General features: G+C 40.4%; 1 protein-coding gene across 1 annotated transcript in view; it reads right to left on the bottom strand.

Annotated features, from left to right (window-relative positions):
- Nucleotides 1-16,610, bottom strand: part of LOC134794352 (DNA mismatch repair protein Msh2) — a 37,132-nt gene that overhangs the window by 9,423 nt on the left and 11,099 nt on the right. The window contains exons 3-12 of the mRNA XM_063766146.1: nt 15,466-15,660; nt 13,350-13,541; nt 12,594-12,746; nt 11,813-12,048; nt 11,281-11,436; nt 10,217-10,424; nt 8,909-9,068; nt 8,277-8,448; nt 6,673-6,857; nt 5,836-6,054 (exon numbers count right to left, since the gene is read on the bottom strand). Coding sequence (XP_063622216.1) covers nt 5,836-6,054; nt 6,673-6,857; nt 8,277-8,448; nt 8,909-9,068; nt 10,217-10,424; nt 11,281-11,436; nt 11,813-12,048; nt 12,594-12,746; nt 13,350-13,541; nt 15,466-15,660 — 1,876 coding nt within the window. The remainder of the gene's footprint in view (nt 1-5,835; nt 6,055-6,672; nt 6,858-8,276; nt 8,449-8,908; nt 9,069-10,216; nt 10,425-11,280; nt 11,437-11,812; nt 12,049-12,593; nt 12,747-13,349; nt 13,542-15,465; nt 15,661-16,610) is intronic.

Here is a 16,610-nt window from a genome sequence, read left to right as displayed (position 1 = left end):
GCAATGTTTTTAACTTTTTAATTTTTGACTGACCATAAACTACGCGCTTCGCAACCTATTTTTTAAACGGCAAAGTCGACTTTGCCGTCCATTTTTGAGAAAAAGTATTTTAACGGCCTCCTAGCCTAGTCGGTAGTGACCCTGCCTACGAAGCAGGAGGTTCCGGGTTGGAATCCTGGTAAGGGCATTTATTTGTGTGTTCATCACAAATATTTGTTTCTGAGTTATGGATGTTTTCTATGTATATAAGTATTTATATATACCTATGTGTGTGTATATTATATATATCGTCGTCTAGTACCCACAACACGAGCCTTATTGAGCTTACTGTGGGACTGGGTCGATCTGCGTAAAATTGTCCTGCGTTATTTATTTATAAATACGGTTGCCATCAGATATATCGGAGCTGCCGAGGTGCTCAAAAGTAACTTGACACGCACTTTAGCGCCTCGACAATAGAGGCGTGTTCAGATATTTGTGAGTACCTTGGCCGCTCCGATATATCTGACTTATGGCGACTGTACTGTACATTATTGTCGCAGTCGCAACAATGGCTTTATTCATTACTAAGTATAATTCATTTTAAACGGACGAGCTTGCTACTTCGACTTGATACGAAACCAGAAATCGTCCTTCTAGCCGAGTTAAATATAGTGTTTTTCTCAAAAACGATACAAGAAAGCAAAATACGGACACTACGATTGATTGACTTTGCTTACGCATTTTACAGTACGCGCGATATATTTAAGAAAGCCTAGGTTTCCAGTTCTAAGTTTTGAGACCTGTATGGACCCGATATATAACTGCTATGAATCACAATAGAAATTCGAAAATACTGATACGAAAATACATAAATAAATTCTTCACGGAAAAGAAAAAGGAATATATAGAATACTATTGATTGTTGAAATATTTAATGTCACAAGGAATAAAGGTGTCCAAGGAAGAAAACACAAAAAGTAATGACCTAATGACTCATAAAAAATGTAATAGCTATTTTTAAAACAATATACCATTTTGCAAATAGAATATGACTTCGCAACCAGATTGACTGATAACAGTCTTATATAGTTTACAAGATGAAAGTAGATAAGCACAAAAAAATAAATGATTGTGCAAATACCAGTGAATTGTTGCAAATTGATTGTGACGTAACGACCGATAAGAACCTTATCGGATCACAAAATTACGAAAGTGAACGTGTCAAAATGGATTTCTTTGTGAAGCTGATTGATGTATTGAATACAGAGAAATGAGATAACATTAAAAGCAAGCTAAAAGAAAAATATGTATTGTGTGAAAATTATGTGTAGTTTGAAGACAGCTGAAGAAATTTGACTAGATTTCGGCACACAGATATCTAATCAGATTAAGATTTTTTTTAAAGACAGGAATCTTTTTTATCTCATAGTTGTGCAATAGGGGTTGAAATCTAAGAGGGAGGAAGTGGATAGCGGTTCAACAACTTCCAATAGTATTAAATAGATATTAGTAGTTATTTGTTATCTTATCTTTTTCAAACAATTGGAAAAAGAGATAGGTTATCTCATGGCACGTGCCATTGAAGTGACTAAGTACAGCGTAAAAAATAAAGGCTTATTATTAACCGGGCAACAATAGTACATTACTACAGAGGCCGGGACGAAAGGGGTTGCCGGCCGAAGACATATAGACGGCCGAGCGAAGCAAGGCCGGATAGGTCTGAGCGCGGGCAACCCCATTTCCCGCCGAGGTATGTATAGTGCTTTTCTCAAACATGGAATGAAATAAATAAAATAAAAAATCCACGAAACCCAAGTTTTATTTATAGAAAAAACTAAAAGTAAAGTACACCCAAAATATAAGCAACACGTACCTATATCATTATCACGCGTATGTTTTACACGAGTCGTGTATTTTTACTACCCGTATATTTTCATGTAAGTATATTTGATTTTTTCGCCTTGTATCCGTCTGACTGTCGTTTTCGTCACATAAGTTTACATAGTCTTTCATGTTGATATCATGTTTCACATACATCGTTGCTTTATGCACGGAGTAAATAAGTATAATTTCCACAGTGTTGACGAATTTGTAGTTACATTCATTTAAAATATGCCACAAAACTGTTTCTAATAAACTGTAAGCCATTTTTCTTAGTTTCTCAAATAATAAAATTGCCATAAGCAACCATATACATACTTCGTCTTTGACTTGGCGGCAGAGGCAGCAAGTTATTAAAATCAATTCTGCTTACGCTGCCAATTCCAACGCCTATGATTACAATTAATATTAATTTCATTATTTCATCGGAACTCATATTAAAGTCAAAAAATTAACAACGCACCATAAATTCAATAAAACAGAATGAATATTTTTCAACTTTACCTCCATAACAATTTAAAAAATATAACTACGCGTGTTTGAGTAGACCTTTTTACCGCTAACGTTTAGATGAAATATTTTAAATGTTTTTATTTGTGTAGTTAAATTTATAATTTAAAATTATAGAATGTATTATTTATTAAGCTCATGTTGATCTTATACAAATAAAACTGCAAATTATAGCAAACATTGTTTTTTGTTTTTTTTTTATAGGCGTAGTGGCAGAGTGCCATTACGAACCATAAAGCAAATACTGCCTCTAGTTTTTTTTAATGGATGAATGCCACGATGCTGTGTCACAAATATCTGTGAAATGAAAATTAAAAAAGAGGACTTTGCCGGCCTAGGCCTGCAAGATGTGTATGAAATTCCATTAACGACCTTTTGTCCTAGCCGCACCTGAAACGTCATACTTCGCAGCCTATTATAAGGAACATAACATAAATATTTCATTGCATGTTTGAGAAAAAATATTAAACAGGAACTTTCATATAATAATATAATTTGGCTGTGCATTAATATTTTAGCGCCAAAAAATATATATTAGCCTCAAATATAAGCATCATATCAAAGATATATGTAACTCCGTATAAGATAAATAAAACTAAGAAAAAAACGTGCCTCGGAAATCAAGAAAAAGTCATTCTCGAATAGATGGCGCCATACCTTTGGCCTATTCTCGGCTAGATGGCGTTGACAACACCGTTTGATATTTAACAATGTTAACACATATCAGTGAACGAACATGGGTCAGTATGGAACAATAAAAATTAAAAATCATTTATCCGTATACATATTTTGATTAATTTATACATTTTCAATTTTATTTTAAGTTTTAATCGTGTGTCGATAGATGGCAGTAAATGTACCGTGACTACAAAATTTACTATGGCAATAGCCCTCTATACTATCTATTCTCTTTGATCATATTATTAAAAAAACTGGCAGCAAAATCAAGCCACACAAAAAAAATATAGGGAACTTAAAGTGATAGGTTGGCGACTAAAATAATAAATTGGCAACTAATATTGTAAAGGGATCATAAAATTTAGTTGTCATCTAGTTGTTCACACCTAAGTAATCAACTATAGTCATAACTGAGCATGTCGTTTCAGCTAGGTAGTATTTTTATACGAAAGCAGTTAAATTTAATGAATATTGCTATTTACACAAAACACCTTAAATTAATTTACCAATACGTAACATTATACTTAAAGTCGAAATTTCTAAGCATGAAACGCCTAATGGCCATTATACCATTAGATCTTTACATTTTTAATTACTAATTTCAATAGTTACCACTGTGTTCTGCTAGAGTCAACAAGATAGGTGCGACGACGAGCAAAGCGAGGAGGAGCGTGTTAGGTTGACCGTGTAGTGAAAATATTTTAAAAGAACTTCATTTTTGAATTAATAGATAGCCGTTTTCTTTTTAAAATGTGCTTCATAAATAGTCTCCAATATAATAATTCAGTTGCCAAATAAATACTTGGTACCTGCCTAAAAATAATCAAAAGCTGTAACGGCATTAAAATACAACTAATATTGATATATTTTAAGGCTCCGTTTTTGTTGCCAAACTATTAATGTTAGTACCCATTTCTATTTTTTTAAACTACCCAAATTCGATTAATATTTAAGTTGACCGGTTAAATACGTGCCAAAAATAAATCTACTTTTTCTAGACCTGCGACCTTTTCAAAATCACGAATACACTGAACATTGAAAATTGTTTTTTCACGCCACTGTTCGGAAATGTGGCAATAGATGGTCTAAAACCAAGCTGGAAAGTAGGCAATAGCTGTAGCACCTGAACCACCACTACTACAATGTTTCATTGTTATCATCATCTGTCATTGGTGACGGTTCGCTACAGCAATGAGTATCATAAAACATAAAAATTAGAGATGCCCCGAATAGTGAATTTGGCCGAATACCGAATACCTAATATTCGGCCCCTCTCTCGGCCGAATACCGAATATTCGGCATAACTTGCGAACATTTTGAGTCACAATTCTCATGAAAACTGTTCGCCAACAAAGCACAACGTTTACTAATATATATTTTTATGTTGAACAGAATTACCTAATGCATGTAATTAGAGTCAATCAAATCAGACCCATGATAAAAATAAAAACAATTGTAATCAACAAATGCTCAAAAACGTGCCTTCGTATTTAACTACTTTCCAAGAATACATTTTAAATATTAAATATATTTATGGTTATTTTTTGTGTAATTTTTCTTTTTAGGTAGGTGCAACAGATATTCGGTATTCGGCCGAATAGTAGGCTACATTCGGCCGAATACCGAATATTCGGCAAAGTGGCCGAATAGGCCGAATACCGAATAGTTGCCGAATATTCGTGGCATCTATAATAAAAATCAATAAAAGGTCTTTTTTGGCGCAACTTTTTCCTTCAAAAATAAAATTAGGTTATTTACAGGACCCATTTCTTGTTTAAAAAAAAAAGAAATGTCAAAACCATTCAGTTCATTTTTTTAAAACAATTATCCATTCAGTTCACGCTTAAGGCGTTTTTTACTTTTGTAGCTGTTTGTGGTTTTTTATAGCAAAAACGCTTCTAAGTTTAGAGTCAGTTTGAAGCAAATAACAGAAAAACGCCTCTTAAAAGTGATAAAAAAGTAAAAAAGGCGGGATCTGAAAATACTTACTGAATTCAAACGCACTCGTCCATTTTTTAGCGGTTTTCCGTCCTCTCCTACAATGTACTATTGATTCCTTAGAGCTTGTGTTCGGGGTGGAGTAGGAAAATGGTCTTTGATAAAGAATTAAAACAACTGTACTGTCAAATGAGTTTTCAGGAGCAATCACGAACATGAGATGAGATTTAAACTTACGATTGCTGGCCTAGTACTAGTTAATATAGTTATAGTCGCCCGAGCGCAGCGAACGTGCGGCGAGGGTTCATTGCCGGCGCGTCTCACCCAAGCGCCTACAACAGCCTATTATCGTAAATATAACAACAATATTTTCGCACATGTTTGAGAAAATATTACCTCTCTAACACAACATCGTTGGGTAGATAGAACGAACCTAATCTCACCTATCTTGAACACAACATGATTGGGTATTAATGACACCGCTCCTGAGAGTCCTGAGCCTCCAAGCAGGGGTGTCGCAGATTTTTCATCACGATCTCATCGATCTTTCCAGTAACAACGGGCCTGATGTACGAGAGCAAGACATCGAGGCAAAGCAGGATAGACAGAGCAGATGTTTGACTAAGCGTGTCATATCAATACATTACTGCACAAACCGAGAAACAATGAGGTCGTTTAGTAACACGAGGCAGACAATCCCCATTTCGGAGCATTTTTAATGCTTTTTTCAAGCGGTATCACGTTGAAAATAGGAAATCTTATAACTAACTTATTAAAGTGGCGTTGAGAAGCAAAAGGAATGTTTTGTGCTATATTATCAGGCATATAATAGTGATAGAACCTTACCTCTTTTAAACACTACGTCATTGGGTATGAATGACACGCCTTCTTGAACCTCCAAGCAAGGGTGTCGCAGATCTTTCAGCACAAACTCGTTGATGTTCTCAGTGACGACGGGACGGCAATACGGCTCGGGCGCCGACACGCATGCCACCGCGAACGAGACCAACACGTCGAGGCGCGAGAGCACGTGGGACAGGCAGAACAGGCATTCGGAGTAGCCCGCTGGAAAATACAATTTTTGATTAATATGATTTAGATTCTATGTCAACTGGTTTAGACCAAACAATGTTGTGTTAAGGGCCCCACAGATTACCAGTTTCCCGGACGACAGTTCCGAACAACTGACAGGCTGATATCGTCCGGCGAACTGGTAATCTGTGCCCCTTCATACCATATTAGGTCTGTCGGACCTTGTGTCCACTGTTAGCCTCATCGGATTCACACATACGGTACTTAAGCAGGTTTTCTCAGTCATGTGACTTTCATGTCTGAGGCCGTGAGATCGAACCGCGATGTCCGCGATCGTACAAACAGCAACACTTAACTGTTCATTGGTGGACCTTATGCCTTTTGTAATAAGGTTTATCGATGGACAGTTAACAATGTGAGCGATGGTACCAATGGTGCCCTCAGGAATTATGTACTGCCAAATTTACCCAATCACGAAAACATCGTAACAGTTATTAGGGTGGTATTTCATCTGTCCAATATCTTGGTCCAATCTGTATTTGCGTCTCACATTTTGCTTAATGAGAGCGAGACGCAATGTACATTGGACACGGAGAATACCACCCTTAGATGCAACCGAGATAGCGCTAGAGGTTTCGCAATCTAACTTACAAGCAATCCCCACGATTTCAGCCACGACTTTGTCCTGCTCTTTCTCGTAGTTAGTCCTGGTCTGCACGTACTCTTCGGTCAGATCGCCCAGCCTGCCAGTCTTGAACCTGACGCCGCCTTTCACCGCGTCTATGATTGTATACTTCTTGTTGTTGCGGAGCGCCTGTTCTTCTTTCATTGTTACTCTGAAAGGTTAATAGTTATAATTTAAAGTTTATTTGCGTTCCGAATTAATTGTTGTATTTATGCAATGTTATCATTAGGGTTGCAAGATCGAAATACAAAAATATCTGGATACATTTTCAAAGTGTCGGGAATTTGGAGCTCATATTGGAGCGAGCTAAACATTAACCCCCATATTCATAAACGTCTGCTAAAGTTGACAAGCCGATAATAATCGTTTGTCCCTATCCATCATACCAATACGTCGGAAAGGGACAAACGATTATTATCGGCTTGTCAACTTTAGTAGACGTTTATGAATAAGGGGGTTATTATTTATTCATATGTATATGTACATGTGTTAACTCTCGGCATCAAAGCTTGCTGTTCCAAGGCGCATTTTGTCGAGGATTTTTTTTATATCTGGTCGAGGATCAAACAAAATATCGGGAGAATAGAGACGATTGTAGCCGTGGTTATGATCCTCAAGTATAGTAGGACTGTTTGACATTTAAAGGAACGTAAAAAAAAAACTTTATTTCATAACAAATAGATTATCTTTGATTTGTGGCAGTTGTAGCTGTAGCTAACCCAACCTAGTCTCTAAAATGTTTGTTATCTTGACAATGGAATGCTGGCGCAAGGAAAATCTTCCTTACTGCCGAAGCTATACTAAGACTTCATAAAGATTCATCATCAAAGCGCTGGTGGCCTAGCGGTAAGAGCGTGCGACTTTCAATCCGGAGGTCGCGGATTCAAACCCCGGCTCGTACCGATGACTTTTTCGGAACTTATGTACGAAATATCATTTGATATTTGCCAGTCGCTTTTCAGTGAAGGAAAACATCGTGAGGAAACCGGACTAATCCCAATAAGGCCTAGTTACCCCTCTGGGTTGGAAGGTCAGATGGCAGTCGCTTTCGTAAAAACTAGTGCCTAGGTTAAATCATGGGATTAGTTGTCAAGCGGACCCCAGGCTCCCATGAGCCGTGGCAAAATGCCGGGATAACGCGAGGAAGAAGATTCATCAGGTATTTCACGTATTTACCTAAAGCAAAATCCGTTGGGCGTGCTTTCCAACTTGATAGTCTTGCCGGCATCAAGACCCAGGTCGCGGGCAGCCTTGTTCAGTTCTTTGTCTGCTGACGATTGCAAGTTGTCCAGTTCTGTCCTGAGCGCCTGCAGTTGCTCGTCGAATGAGGGGTTCACTAGGAACTCACAACTAAATATCCAACCTGTACTTACCTGAAGCAGAATCCGTTCGGCGTGCTTTCCAACTTGATAGTCTTGCCGGCATCAAGACCCAGGTCGCGGGCAGCCTTGTTCAGTTCCTTGTCTGCTGACGATTGCAGATTGTCCAGTTCAGTCCGTAACGCTTGCAGTTGCTCGTCGAATGAGGGGTTCACTAGGAACTCACAACTAAATATCCAACCTGTACTTACCTGAAGCAGAATCCGTTGGGCGTGCTTTCCAACTTGATAGTCTTGCCGGCATCAAGACCCAGGTCGCGGGCAGCCTTGTTCAGTTCTTTGTCTGCTGACGATTGCAGGTTGTCCAGTTCAGTCCTGAACGCCTGCAGTTGCTCGTCGAATGAGGGGTTCACTAGGAACTCGCCTGGAGAAAAATAACAAAACAATTAATTTTGATCGTAATAATTTAGCTAACCAAGTCTACTTGTACCAAAACAGCTTATAACCATTTGTCCAAAGTACATAATTGAATACACCTTAGTTAGGTAACTAGTTAATTCTTGTGTCTGACTGGCAGATAAAAAAGGCCAGGGAAAGGAAGTAAATATTGTAATATGTTGTATTTTTTAACGTTCTCGAACAGAAGTTATAGTAATGTCTGTTGCCCGGCAAACCCATATTTTGATTCGGCGGCCGCATTAGGCGAACGACCCAGTGTAATTGCGTCCCCTTACTCTTATGATATGGCGCTGCCACATTATTTCCATGCTTCTTCTACTTCAACTTCTTTAACAATTGAACACAATTAACTGACCAAATGTAAACCTTATCTGGCGGAAATAAGGTTCAGATTTAGGCATGGTCAATAACGTGTGTAAACTTGCCTCTATCAACAGCCTCCATGTCGACAGTGGTCTCAATCATCTCCTGGAACTTGCCGAGGTCTTCACTTAGCTCTGAGATAGGCTCGGCGATGGAGGAGTGGACTGTAGCATTGTCGGCCTCGGACAGGCAATGTAGGAGAGCCGGTAGACGTTTGATGGCCTGTCATTATTCAAATAGATATAAACTTTATTCAAGCACAACTTACATGTTTAGTGACACAAACAATTGAGAAGAGACAAAGAAAAGAAAAAGCAAAATAACACTAATAAAAGTAATAACGATTTAGATATTTTTAATTTACTCGAGGGTCATGTGTCGTGGTATAGAAAAGGCGCGGACTCAGCATAAATGCTGTAGAGTTTGCAAATATCATTTTAACAGGCAAAAAGTTCCAAAAACTTAAGTCGGGGAGGGTTTAGGGTTTATTTGAAGTCAGTAAAAATTAAGCCCATGTCGTAACTGCATCATAAAAACAAATTATTTGACATTTCATCAAATATCTCAGTAGTTTATTGCTACGGTGGAACACACGGCACAAGCATACCCACATCTGAGTCCAAGCGCGGAGCCCTTCTGAGCTAAGGAAGCGAGAGTGAGTCCCATGCAGCGGGTGCCTAGCGCACATTTTCCCGCTTCGAACCCAGATGGCTTAGTGTGTGGTTGATTACTAAGCTAGTCAAGTGTAGTCTGGGTTTTATGTTAATAATAGTATCCTGAACAAAAGTGATCTGGTAGATCCTATAGCAGTCGTGCAGGTTGGCCTTCCTCCTGGTGAGGCGCCGTGCGAGCGCCCTGAGGTCGGGCAGGCGCCGCAGGTGGTCGTCGTGCAGCTGCAGGCGCAGCGCCGAGCTGTGCACCAGCACGTCCAGCCGCTCGTTGATCAGGTTTATGTCGCGGAGAGGTTGGCTAAGCCAAGTATCTCACTTTCTCTATCTCTGTTTGTCTGTCATCTGTTTCTGAGTCTATGTTTGTCTGGGTCTTATGTTAATAATAGTCTCCTGAACAAAAGTGACCTGATAGATCCTATAGCAGTCGTGCAGGTTGGCCTTCCTCCTGGTGAGGCGCCGTGCGAGCGCCCTGAGGTCGGGCAGGCGCCGCAGGTGGTCGTCGTGCAGCTGCAGGCGCAGCGCCGAGCTGTGCACCAGCAGACACACCACGTCCAGCCGCTCGTTGATCAGGTTTATGTCGCGGAGAGGTTGACTAAGCCAAGTGTCTCACTTTCTCTATCTCTGTTTGTCTGTCATCTGTTTCTGAGTCTATGTTTGTCTGGGTCTTATGTTAATAATAGTCTCCTGAACAAAAGTGACCTGGTAGATCCTATAGCAGTCGTGCAGGTTGGCCTTCCTCCTGGTGAGGCGCCGTGCGAGCGCCCTGAGGTCGGGCAGGCGCCGCAGGTGGTCGTCGTGCAGCTGCAGGCGCAGCGCCGAGCTGTGCACCAGCAGACACACCACGTCCAGCCGCTCGTTGATCAGGTTTATGTCGCGGAGGGGTTGGCGCAGCCATTGAGCTAGAAGTCTGGAAGTAATAATATAGTTATGCCCCATGAGGTTTAACGCGTCATGCTTAGCGCAGATGGCGCTGCAATCGTTTGAAAATTGAAAGTTTGCAGAAAAAGAAAAAGAGTTTATTAGGTTAAACAGTATAGTTTGAAAGCAATTCCTTCCTCCTCCTCCCCCCTTTTCCTCTTCTTCTCCTTTTCCTCTTTGAAAGTTTAGGTTCTAGATTCATTTCTAAGTTTATGAGATATTTGTTTTTCAAACTTCATCATTTATTTACAATTTTGTGAGTTATGAATTGATAGGTGACGGCAATAAAGATTCCGATTATTACCGTTTCCCCTGCTGCGTCCGGCAGCGGTCCAGCAATCCCAGCAGGCTCCGGGACGGCGCAGGCGCATCTCCTAGTTCAGGCAGCACGTTGAGCGCGCTCAGCGCCGCTGCGTCCAAATGGAGGAACATATCTGACTGGATGGTAGTCAGCCAGAATCTGATATGAATGGAGTTAATTACCGTTTCCCCTGCTGCGTCCGGCAGCGGTCCAGCAAGCCCAGCAGACTCCGGGAATGCGCAGGCGTATCTCCTAGTTCAGGCAACACGTTGAGCGCGCTCAGCGCCGCCGCGTCCAAATGGAGGAACATATCTGACTGGATGGTGGTCAGACGGAATATGGAATGACTGGAGTGTTAACTACCGTTTCCCCTGCTGCGTCCGGCAGCGGTCCAGCAAGCCCAGCAGACTCCGGGAAGGCGCAGGCGCATCTCCTAGTTCAGGCAGCACGTTGAGCGCGCTCAGCGCCGCCGCGTCCAAATGGAGGAACATATCTGACTGGATGGTGGTCAGACGGAATCTGAAACGACTGGAGTGTTAACTACCGTTTCCCCTGCTGCGTCCGGCAGCGGTCCAGCAAGCCCAGCAGGCTCCGGGAAGGCGCAGGCGCGTCTCCTAGTTCAGGCAGCACGTTGAGCGCGCTCAGCGCCGCCGCGTCCAAATGGAGAAACATGTCTGACTGGATGGTGGTCAGACGGAATCTGAAATGGGAGATTAATACATCAGAACAGTTGAATATGAGCCAGTTGCACCCATGTACGTATCGACATTGGTATTGACATTTCCTGCAAAAATGCTGCAGAATATGTAACTTTCATATATTTATCATTGAATTTTAAACGAAAAAAAGTATCTCATCCCAGATAAATAGTATAATTAATCAAACGGATGCGGATTTGGAATTCTGAACTTCCAGGTCCGTAAATGTATAAAAAAAAATACAAAATATAAAATCTATTATTAAAATATGATTTTAATCAAAATAATGTCAATAAATCATTTTGGCCAGCTTTTTGGGTCAGATACCCAGATGTGTGCCGCATGATTGAATGAAATTTGCCAATTTTAGTTACTGACCTTCCAAAATTAGTATTCTCAGTCATCAAAGACACATATTTAATCGCCGCCGCTAGACAGCTCATTGCGACCTCCTTCCTCGTCTCCTCAAACGCATTGGCGTCTTGCTGTTGTTCTGGCTTGAACTTTAACAGTCTGTTAAGGTCTTGGATCAGGCCTTCGGTGGAGAACTCGCTTCGCTTCAGCTTCGTTACAGTCACACTCGCGCGCTCCATTACTTTCTTTAGGGATTTGTACTGAAAATATATTAAACATAAAAATTATATCTAGCGCTTATTAAGAGGGGTAAAAGTAGATGGTGTTCTACTATGCATGCCTAAAATCAATTTATTATGCTTTTGTTATAGTTTCGTATCTGTGACTTTATCTGGCAAGTCAAATGTCGCGTTTCAGTAAGACGACAGTTTCCCACGCACCAAGTTACAATACTTACAAATTTAATCAATTAGCGCCATCTACAACAATCATGATATTCATGATTGAAATGAGATGAATGAGACTGTTAAAACGCCTTATTAATTTTCTAGTTACTTTTTCTGTTACATTTTTGCAATTAATTCGTGCATTTTTGAACCTCTGCAGAGCCCTGGGGGCCTAGCCAAGATGACAATCGTACATCGACAAGCGCCAAAAGAAAAAAAATGTATCGGAATGACAGATGCTACGAAAAGTCACGTGAATATTCCATACATTATTTATTCGACTGGCGTTTTCTATCAACAATTTTCATCTTGGCTAGGCCCCGAAAAATATCTTAGGATAACAACATCACGATACTTACATCTTCATGTTCCGCTAGGGGCACAAGACACTCGGAAGGCGCCATTTGCACCGTAATGGTCTCGAGCTCCGTCAATAAGTCGTCGTCGGTGAACTCTGTGACTGATAACTCATAGTCACCCGCCGTCACACAAGCCACACCGACTAGTCGTCCCTGGAAATAGGATTTTTTTATGTAATATAGGTATACCCTAACAAAGAGGTAGACGCGTAGACGAGCTCTTTGATAGGAAGCGGTCATAATCGCCCATGGAAAAAAGCATGAAATCATATGAGCCATCGGGCATCATGCACATGACAGTACTCCGTAGAACTAGAAAGTATGTACATGATGCCCGACTTTTGGTGTGCCAAGAATTTTGAGACGACACGATTTATCTTACAAGCGTGGTGCTGTTATGAGTAACAAGCCTACAATACTTGATTACTCTTAATTGGCATATCTGGTAATCGTGGTTATGATAGGTATGTCATGATCATGATACTCATGCAGACAGCAAAATGCCGATCCCAGTTGGGCGCCATTTTTATAGGTAAGGTCAATTTGGCTAATTTCGTCCACTAGCGTTTTTTTCGAACAACGAACTACATAGATAATTTCGTCGACAAAGCAGCGATTGCTTTTAGTTTCAGCAATCAAAAGCAAATGGTTTTTTCCTACGATGAAAATCAAAGAAATATACGCTCGTGTACGGAATAGCCCCTATGACGGAAGTAGCCACATTGAACTTATTTGAAATTGTTAAATATAAAATACCTTGGTGACAGGATCAGTTTTGATATTAACTGCCATCAAACAAGGCGTGCTATCGTCAGTCGAGCCGAGACCCTCGCCCAGCACTTCTTCTAACTGTGACAGGCATCCCGGCGAGCCTTTGTACTTGATCACCCATTCGCTGTTCTTCACCGAACCTTCTGCTACGTATATTTCTACACGGTAGCGCCGCACCTGAAAATAAAGAAGTTTCGTGACATTTTCATCCAAAAGGTACCACATTGTCGGTTGTCGATATGGTTGATTTCAAATTGGAGATATATGTAAATAACGCTTTATTGTCAACCGACAATAAGTACTCTTTTGGTTGAGAATGGCACACTTTTAGACTCCGACCACGCTAAGTCCGGTTTGTGTGTATGTTCGCGATAAATTCAAAAACTATTGAACACATTTTCATGCGGTTTTCACCTATCAATAGAGTGATTCTTGATGAAGGTTTAGGTGTATAATTTGCTAACCGGTGCGAAGCCGGGGCAGGTGGCTAGTACCCCATAAGAGAGCCAGCGAGGACGGTGTCGGACTCTAAAAGGCTTCAAAGAAGAGGTTTTCCGTATTTGTAATTTTTTTTTCTGATGTTATTTAGTGTTTTTTTATTATTTGCTATCCTTAACCCTGACTAATTAATTAATTACGGGACAGGATCAATGAAGAATCGTCGAACGTCCTTGTAGGCATTGGTTGCAAAAGCTGTTAACCGACGTTTTAACCAGCGCAAAACTGTTACTATGAATTAATAGTTGCATTATTTCATACTAGTCTCTCGGTATTTGGTTATGATACTATCTTTGTTGCAAAACATGTGTAACTATGTATCTACATATTTATTTACGTCTCATACACTATCATACTCATCAGCAAAAATCATTGAACATTAATCCGTAAGTAGTTCAAGATCAATGAGGTTATCTTTAGTAGTCTCATTCCGGAACGACATATAAACGGCGCCTTATTAGAAATATTATAATAGAACACTGAAGGTCATTTCTAATGCAATATCGAATACTAACAGAAATCAGGAACGCATCAAGAGACCAAGAGCTGCCAGTGTGACCGCTAAAGAAGAAAGTAACACGAATGTCAAGTTTGAAGGTGGTGAGCGCTGTGCCACTAGTTAGGTAATAAGCCACTGGCTTCTCTTATGTTATCATCCTCCAGCCGCCCGGAGACCTATAAAAAGGTCTCCCGTTCCATTCTAATTTGATTCTTTATTTTTACAAATCAAAATTGCATTTGTATTCGCAAGTTTTGATGTCTGGGCGGCTACAGGCTAGCCCCCGTATTCATAAACGTTTACTAAAGTTGACAAGCCGATAATAATCGTTTGTCCCTTTCCGACGTATTGGTATGATGGAAAGGGACAAACGATTATTATCGGCTTGTCAACTTTAGTAAACGTTAATGAATAAGGGGGTAAGGGCCTGTTGCACCAACCACATTTGACAGACTGATCAACGTCAGCCGGCGGGCCCCGGCGCTTTACTATGAAACTTTTGCACCAAACTGTTCGTATCGTTAAAGAGTTCGCTAAATTTTTATGTATGGAAAGTTTCATAGTCAAGTGCCGGGGCGCGCCGGCTGACGTTGATCAGTCTATCAAATGTGGTTGGTGCAACTGGCCCTAAAGGCCCCAGTACACAATGGGCCATCGCCGGCCACTCCAAGGGACGCATTTATGCGTTAGAGGGAGCAAGTGATATTGCTATCTCATTCTACCGCATGGCTGCGTCCCTTGGAGTGGCCGGCGATGGCCCATTGTGTACTGGGGCCTTAAGAGCACGACGCTAGAAAAAGTAGTGGTCGAAGGTTGAGGCTGTTGTGGGGAGTTTCTATGTCCAGCAGTGGGATGTACGATGTACTGTTGTTGGCATAACTGATACCATACAGACCCATGTATGTACTGGTCATTTGTGATTCTTTGAGTAGATGTCGTATATGTAGGTATACTCTATGGAGTAATCCTGTGGGATTATATTGTATATAGTCCACCTCATTGTTTTCGATGAGGGCGACCCTAAATAAACATCATGGACGTTGTCTAGCGTGAGCCCTTATGTGGCTGGCCAGGCCTATGGGATTATAATGGTATTGAACTTACTAGAAGCAGTTTCTTGATGAGAATCTCGAAGTTTCCTTTAGAGAGCACGAGATATTCGAGCTTGTTGGGCTCCAGGCCCATTTTCTTGATGTTCGCGATGGACGAGAACACCTCCCTGGAGCAGGTGGTCGCGTCCACACCGTGCACGCTGTAATACTCATTGCGGTCGAAGATTCTGACCGTTGTGGGCGGTTTCTGAAAACCCAAGGCAAGATAAAATAAATGCAAAGCAGGAATGAAGTTTTTAGAGGTCTTGCGTTTAGAAACCTAGTTTTAAAATGTGTGTTTGGTGGATAGTTTTAGTAAACGATTCATTGTTGTGTGCATGGTGGGTTCTTACGGTGAAATTCCCATACCCCTATAAAGGACCTATAGTCGCCTAAATTATTGTAAGCCGGCGATATCGTCTTGGACATGTTAAGGGCGGTTAGCAGTGCAAATTTCAAAATTTACTGGACAATTATTTTATAAAAAGCTGCAGGAACTTCTATTAAGACACAGGCTTTTCTATTCAGACAATTTATTAATGCCCTTGACATTTTGCTCAAGACCGGATAAAAGATATAAACCTATGACAAATAATAATATCGCGACATTTTTCTGCAGAACTCAAAGTGTGTCAAGAGCATCTTTTTCCTGTACGAGAATCCTTGGAAGAGACCTACATTCAGCAAATAAATAACAGTATCTTAGTATGTTGACGGTAATATATCACTTATCAAATATATTGCGTCTGCGAAAAGGAGGAAAAAACAACCTAATTAGTTCAGATTTTTAATTAGGCCACATTGAGTAAGATTTACAAAAAAGTCTTACTATATACAAGCTGTTTGTAATTGGTACCTAAGTGCAAAGCATATATATACATATAAGCATATATGTACATATGTTTTAGACGTTTAGGCGACTTGTGACATTTGCAATATCACAAATTGCCAAAAAAGCCTTGTACCTAATAGTAGAACCACATGAATCATTTGAAGCAGACATGGTGGTCATGAAGAACCAAAATGATAATATCATAAATATCATAATGATATTATTCCCTTTTAAGAGGCATGAAGTTGCAAGATATTGTTACTCAAAATGAAATCCTAGTACTATGGAATAAAGTTTAAAATTATAGTGTGAAGATATTCACCTTT

Source organism: Cydia splendana, chromosome 10 (assembly GCF_910591565.1).
Source record: "Cydia splendana chromosome 10, ilCydSple1.2, whole genome shotgun sequence".
Lineage (NCBI taxonomy): Eukaryota > Metazoa > Arthropoda > Insecta > Lepidoptera > Tortricidae > Cydia > Cydia splendana.
Note: the sequence above shows the minus strand (reverse complement) of the source record. Positions and strands in the feature narration are given on the sequence as shown.